At 39.6% G+C, this 7500-nt stretch overlaps 2 protein-coding genes across 7 annotated transcripts in view; both read right to left on the bottom strand.

The window, feature by feature from the left end:
• LOC113800818 (uncharacterized) overlaps nt 1-3566 on the bottom strand; it is a 5003-nt gene extending 1437 nt beyond the window's left edge. Inside the window, exons 1-3 of one of the 3 annotated variants that reach the window (XM_027351614.2) lie at nt 3353-3566; nt 1352-1609; nt 1-518 (exon numbers count right to left, since the gene is read on the bottom strand). The exon at nt 1-518 is cut by the window's left edge and continues 1437 nt beyond it. In XM_027351614.2, coding sequence (XP_027207415.2) covers nt 1-518; nt 1352-1507 — 674 coding nt within the window. In that variant the 5' untranslated portion in view covers nt 1508-1609; nt 3353-3566. Of the gene's footprint in view, nt 519-1351; nt 1624-2984; nt 3079-3352 lie in introns of those variants that run through there. The other 2 variants (XM_027351615.2, XM_027351613.2) reach the window with 2 other exon arrangements.
• Nucleotides 3567-4403: 837 nt separating this feature from the next.
• The window catches only part of LOC113800824 (uncharacterized), a 17812-nt gene continuing 14715 nt past the window's right edge, over nt 4404-7500 (bottom strand). For all 4 annotated transcript variants that reach the window (XM_070123550.1, XM_070123552.1, XM_070123551.1 and 1 more), the window contains exons 4-6: nt 7382-7500; nt 6710-6789; nt 4404-5232 (exon numbers count right to left, since the gene is read on the bottom strand). The exon at nt 7382-7500 is cut by the window's right edge. In XM_070123550.1, the coding sequence (XP_069979651.1) occupies nt 5040-5232; nt 6710-6789; nt 7382-7500 (392 nt within the window). In that variant the 3' untranslated portion in view covers nt 4404-5039. The remainder of the gene's footprint in view (nt 5233-6709; nt 6790-7381) is intronic.

Below are 7500 nucleotides of genomic sequence, written 5' to 3'. Positions count from 1 at the left end.
AGCAGCGCCTGGTCGTACGTCTGCCTGAAGGAGCTGACCCAGATGCTGCCCGAGGAGTCCTTCAGCTGGATGGCATGCTTCCTGATGGTGTCGACGGTGGTGTTGATCATGAGGAGCTGGGAGCCCTCCAAGACGAGTCCGTCGAGCGAGGAGATGGTCGAGTGCTCGAGCTTAATGATGGTGTTGGCGCGGAAAGGCTTCGGCGCGTGCAGAACGCCCAGCGAGGATCTCTGGAGGTTCAGGGACTCCATCTCCGCCTCGGTATCCAGCACCGTCGCCGACGAGTCCTCCATGTCGAGGCGGATCACCTGAGGAGGCACGAGGTTGGCCCCTGAGTCGACCAGCCGGAGGGAGGTCTTGGCGTCGGCGGGGCACTCGCTGTTCTTGGCGAAGGTGATGCTGGAGACGCTGAAGAACGCCAGGTGAATGCACACCTTTGCCGCCACCGTCACGCTGCCGGCGTTGTGCAGGAAGACCTTCGAGGTCCTGGGGGTCGGCAGCTCGTCGAGGAACACCGGCTGCAATTGGAAATGAGGCTGAGGCCGGTTGGCTCGAGCAGGAAGAAAGAGGAGAGGGTTAGCACGACAAATGAATGAACTGAAACGCAAATAGACACATTATGCAATTGTAGCAAAGGCTCTTATATCAGCATGACTGTATGTACACACACGCATATATATATATATATATATATATATATATATATATATATATATATATATATATATATATATATATGTATATGTGTGTGTGTATGTATGTGTATGTATGTGTATGTGTATGTGTATGTGTATGTGTATGTACGTGTATGTGTATGTGTATGTATATGTATATGTATATGTATATGTATATGTATATGTATATGTATATGTATATGTATATGTATATGTATATGTATATGTATATGTATATGTATATGCATATGCATATGCATATGCATATGCATATGCATATGCATATGCATATGCATATGCATATGCATATGTATATGTATATGTATATGTATGTATGTATGTACATACATACATACATATATATATATATATATATATATATATATATATATATATATAGATTGATAGATAGATATATATGTTCATACATACACACACGCACATACACACACAAACAAATATAGATAGACAGATAGATATATAGACAGATAAACAGATATATAGTAGATATAGTAGATAAACACCTATTTTCGCTGAGAGTTCCCATTAACAGACAGTCTATACCTCGCTAACTTTATAAGTAAAAAAAAAGAGAGAAAAGGAGTGAAAAGAGAGCCATGCGAAATTAGAGAAAAGAAGAAAATGTGAAAGAAACTCGTTGACGCTCTTTATCTCACCTCCTCCGTGTCCTTGAAGTCGCAGCTGACGGAACTGTCGACCTGCTTGCAGTAGGGGGAAGACAGGCTGACGGTGAGCCGGGGGACCTCCTCAGGCTCCGTCGCGGCCGCCACGAGCACCAGGAGGAGGAAGAGGGCGAGGGAGGAGAACGCCATGTGGACGAAGGAGGGGGGCGCGATGGACAGAGAAGTGGAGGAAGTGGAGGAAAAGGAAGAGGAAGGGAGATGAAGCGAGACCCGTTCTTGTGCGGAGTGAGGCTGCGGGTGGGAGGCTACGCATGAATTTATAGGTATATGTATACATATGTATTCACACCCACTCGCTCTTATATCAGCATGACTGTATGTACACACACGCATATATATATATATATATATATATATATATATATATATATATATATATATATATATATATATATATATATATATATATATATATATATATATATATATATATATATATATATATATATACATACACACATGTGTGTGTGTGTGTGTGCGTGTTTACAAATGTTTACAAATGACTGGCTAAGCATATTTGGCTTGTCATTTTGTTAAAGATATAGTAAACTTTAGGATTCAGGGTATTTTTATACAAATACGAACGACTGTATATCAAACAGGTGAAAGTGATGATGAAGTTTGCGGGAAAAGGTTTCTAGGAATTTCAAAGTTCGTAAGTCTCTTGAACGTTATCCTACATGTTTGCTCTCAACTTTTCATGTTTGTTGTGAATAAAAAATAATAACTAACAACGTACTGAAAGGTCGGATGGACTCATAAAATATAATTTGAATTACTGGTTTCAGGAGTGTAGCACCCGAAAGGATAAAACTTCAGTGAGTTTTACGGTCTGTCTCCGCACGTACCTTTACTAACGGGGTGTTTCCGCGCAATAAAAACTATATATTTGCATTGTAGACAGTGCTAGGAATCCAACGATACCAATCGTCGATGTCCGATCGGCGGACGTAAGCTGTAAAATTACCCTTATCTGAAGTGACCAGTAATTCAGAGAGCACAAAACTGGCTGCGATTCTATATCGGGATGGGCTAGGGATATAGGCCTACCGACGCTCCTAAATTCTTACGAGTTACTACACCGTGATAATATGATTACGTCCCCTGAGCGGTATTCACGAAAGGTCTATTATTGTTCTTTGCGATTTTGTCGATGCTTTGCTCCGCTGCCATGTCTCAAAGTTAATGCAGGTATTATTAATTATGGCAATAATTCTTTCGTATATCATGACGGTAATATTACACATTATTTAAAATATATTATTATATTAAATGTAATGTGGCACCCTACAGTTATTGTCACTACATTCGTTGTAAAGGCGGGAGCCGCTATTTGCATTTTTAGTAAAATACAGCAAATTACTAAATTAACGTTTAACAATAAAAAATTGAAAGAGGCTACCAGGTTTTTCCATCATACTCGATGCAGAATTATCTTCAATTTTGTGTAAATTTGCATTGTATTTTTAGACAGTCCTTGCATGCGTGGAACTCTTCCACACCTGTACTAAAACAGACAAGAATCTGCTTGTCAAAAACATTATCGTGGGGAATCATAGACGAATAATCACACAGCAGTAAAGACAAATAAACTCTGGAGACCCACCTTGATGTATTGTAAACCATTAATATTCAAAATTACAAATGGCGCTGCGCGCCTTCACAGCTGTGTAATGACAACAAACCTATAAAAGAAAAAAATATTGCAGTATGTTGTATTAACATGTTATCTCATCAACATTAACTGGCATAAGGAACCAGCGCAAATCATACACAGAATAGAAAATAAGTCAGACCTTCCGTGAATGCCGTCCCGGCTTCCTATTATAATTGGAACTGTATAAACATTTCGTGTCAAAAGTGTTACCCACGTACAAAATACACGTTCTTCGTTGTTCTTCGAACTTTTGACTCCTTTCACAACGAACGTCCATTAAAACCAAATTAATTTACTGTTAATGAAATAAATTTTACCTCAGCTGTTGTTGTGATCTTGCCCTTCCTCTGGTGGTAAATGGCGGAACTAAACCTTATCGCGTTACTAAAGATCAATGTGATTAAATGGGTCTAAGGTTTGACAAACCTCCACCTAAGGCTTGTCTTTTTCTTATCTTCTAAAAAAATGGAAAAAAATAATCCATATTGACTGGCGTTGGTGTTATTAAATATACATTTGTGGAAAATATTACTGACGGTAATATCTAGTAAAGAATGTTGGCAACTTGCGATAGGGCGATCAGCTGAGCGAGCAACAGTTATCAGTTTAGAGATAACTTTTACACCAGTCGTAGGGAACGAATACCTTATTAAAACTCCCCCTTCTCTCTCTCTCTCTCTCTCTCTCTCTCTCTCTCTCTCTCTCTCTCTCTCTCTCTCTCTCTCTCTCTCTCTCTCTCTCTCTCTCTCTCTCTCTCTCTCTCTCTCTCTCTCTCTCTGTCTCTCTCTCTCTCTCTCTCTCTCTCTCTCTCTCTCTCTCTCTCTCTCTCTTACATGTTCAAAGATGAGGGACCAAGACGATAAAATGAAACTATGTAAATATAACTCACGATATGTAATCATCCTTGCAGATTAGGTAAAACAAGAATAACTGAAAATAACGAAAGAAATTATAACGGAAACGATTCAGAAATTCAATCTTTTATGTTCGGGAGGGTCGCAATTGTTTTTAATTCATAATACTATATATAGTGAGAGAAATGAGAGTAATCGTACTTTCCACTCTGTCATACAAACACAGGTGGGAATTACACAAAGATATCGTTTAGCAGCGGTTAAAGCATCCACATGGAATTAAGAAAGAAAAAACTATAACGTACATAAATAGGGTATACTTATATATATTCGATCGCGGTTTTATGTTAATTGCGGTCTGAGTTTAATTCTTATTTGGTGCATATTACAAAGACAATTTAATATCAGTAATGATCATGATAATGGTAAATGATGATGATAATCAGAACACTAATAAAGTTTTACTATTTTCTATATTTTTCTGGCTTCAACGTGAGGAACGAATAAAATCCAATTAGTAAATAACAGATTTTATTACACTTTAACAACAGGTACGGATTAGGGAGAGCCAAGGTACCAAGGTACTCAACCAGGAACCTAAAAGGACCTGACTCTTGGCTTGAGATTCGGGCTGGGCGTGGCACCCCTCAGAGGCGCTGGCTGTTAGGTCTGTTATCCTACACCTTGGCCTAGATGCTTTAGGAATGTTCCATTTTTTCTTTTTTTTTTACATTTGGAGCAATATCCACACATATTAAACATACATAACATCAGTATTATAACATAAGTATACTAATTTAAAAAAAACGCTACGATTTCGCTTCCTTGTCCATACCACCGCGGAGGGAATGAGCGCGTCTTTGGGACTGAGCGACCCGTGGCTTTCGGAGGTTCTTTGGTTACTCTTGCAGTCGAAAGATGGCGTTGGTGTGCGTGAGTGAGAGGGACTGCCGATGAAAACAAGGGACCGAGGGGGAAGGAGGCGTTCTCTCGGCTACTAATCTCCGTATTCTTAATTCTTCCTCGCTGATTCTTTTCTCCTTTGTCTTCTCTCCGCTTTGCCTTCTCCTTCTTATAATAATTATTTTCCTACCTCTTCCTCCTCCTCCTCTTCTTCTTCTTCTTCTTCTTCGTCTCCTCCTCCTCCTCCTTACAGACTGGGAGCAGGCCGCTTGTCCTTCAGGCTACCGCGGAAACTCTCGTCCTCGATGCCGTCGCCGATGATCTCGAGCTGCGTGATGTCGTAGTCCTGAACCCCGTCGGACACGCGCCTGCGCACTTGGCCCTCGTCCACCCCCGGCAGGAGTCCAAACAGCTCTTCGTCCACGTGCCAGTTGTGTTGCCTGCAGGAGGGGGGGGGGTCACGCTTTGTTCTCAAGATTAAGGCAATTAAAGCAATGTTCTTAATGGCATTGAGATGTTTTAATGACAATATTTGTTTTACTGTTGGGTCCCCTTGATTTCAATAATTATCTGTTCATTGTTGTTATGCAATGTTCAGAACTAGTATTCATGCAATAGAGTACGTTATGCTCAAAGAAATCTATGAAATCACAGTGTATGTAATAATAATAATAACAATATTGATAATAATAATAATAATAATAATAATAATAATAATAATAATAATAATAATAATAATGATGATGATGATAATAACGCAAAAATAAATAAAACACATTAGTCAAAAACTGCATCATGCAGCGGAAATTCGAATCAAATAAAAGAGATGTGACTCAGCATATAGAGTTTATAGAGTGAGTCACAGCCAGATGAGTCAAGCTTGAACTTAGTTACTACGACTCTATAGTGAAAATGACTCATTGATTGGTTAGTCATGATATGCCATTAGTTTTGCTTTTTTCCTTTTTTCCATGTCATGTTGCGGGATATTGGCTCTGGCTTCGGCTGAACGAAAGAGGAAAATGGGAGAAGAAAAGGAGATGGGAGAGGGGAGGTGGAAAAAAACAAGAGGGAGGGGAGAGGTCGAAGGAGGAGGGGTAAAGGGAAACATAAGAAGACGGGGAGTGGGGAAAGTACGCGTAAGGGAAGAGAGGTAGATAGAACGAAGGAAGAAGAGGTGAAGGAGAGGAAGGGAGGGGGGAGGGGGAATATGTGGTTGGAATGATGTAATTCAGGAAGAATGCGAAAAAAACTGCAATGGACAGGCCTGTGTAACATATTTCAAAGTGCTTAAACTTGCGCCAAATTCATTCACATTTCGTTTTGTAAACTCATGAATAAGAGACGCATAATGACTGTCGTTACTCATTTATTACTGATCACTAATTCAAGGCATATGAGTCAGGAAATATTAAGCATAAGTAGCAAACAAACTGAATTAGTGAGCGAATGTATATGGAATATGACGGCAATGAAGCAGAAAGAAAAATGTATTTGATGAATATAACTGTGAAATAAGTGATATCGATTTGTAATATATTTTTCCGCCAGAAAAATGTGTGTGTGTGTGTGTGTGTGTGTGTGTGTGTGTGTGTGTGTGTGTGTGTGTGTGTGTGTGTGTGTGTGTGTGTGTGTGTGTGTGTGTGTGTGTGTGTGTGCGTGTGTGTATGTGTGTGTGTGTGTGAAAGAGAGAGAGAGAGAGAGAGAGAGAGAGAGAGAGAGAGAGAGAGAGAGAGAGAGAGAGAGAGAGAGAGAGAGAGAGAGAGAGAGAGAGAGAGAGAAAGAAAGAAAGAAAGAAAGAAAGAAAGAAAGAAAGAAAGAAAGAAAGAAAGAAGAGAAAGAGTAAATAAGACCATTTTAAAAGAGACGCCCACGGGTTGTTAAGCATAAAAATTGGGCGTATCACGGGCGACTTACCCAGTCTTCCGGCAAGTGTCATGGCTGATGGTGGAAAGGGCGCCATGGCCCACTTCAGCTACGTCCAGGAGGCGACGGACCTAAAAATATTTCAATACATCAATAAAATGTATAACAAAGTGATATCATAAATATGAATATAAATCAATAATCGAAATGAAAATAAAGTAATAATAATAATGATTATAATAAAAACAACAGCAAAAACAAAAACATTAATAATAATAATAATTTGTCGATAACGATGAACAATAATACTACTGACAATGAAAACAATTATTATAAGAACGATTAGAATAAAATTAAGAATAAGAACAATAAAAAGAATGAGAATAAAAATATGAAAAAAATATTCATATCAAAATTTCAAAATCGCTGCAAAAAAAAATGTGGGTTGAATGTAATCTCTTCTGAATTTGAAAAGCCTGTTCCATTCTATATTTTCGATCTTAGCATATAGAAATTATAATAAGAATGAAGACGCTAAGGTCGTTCAAAAATATAAATACATATAAAGGATGTATATAAACAGACATAGAAAAAAAGACACGGAAAAAATCCGCCACAGAGGCAGCACAAACGACCAAAGCGAGAACAAGGCCAACCAGACAGGCAGAGAAACAGACTCTCCCGACACCGGAACGCCAACAGCAACCGCCCTCGAGCACTGACCCTTCTCACGAACATCTCATCGATGGCCTGGGTGCGCGAGAGGATGGCGACGGAGCGGCGGTGCAGAAGGCCCGCGCGGTCGCACTCGAAGATGGCCATGTACGTGTCGTAGTCCGTGT

The sequence above is a fragment of the Penaeus vannamei genome, chromosome 7 (genome assembly GCF_042767895.1).
Source record: "Penaeus vannamei isolate JL-2024 chromosome 7, ASM4276789v1, whole genome shotgun sequence".
Lineage (NCBI taxonomy): Eukaryota > Metazoa > Arthropoda > Malacostraca > Decapoda > Penaeidae > Penaeus > Penaeus vannamei.
Note: the sequence above shows the minus strand (reverse complement) of the source record. Positions and strands in the feature narration are given on the sequence as shown.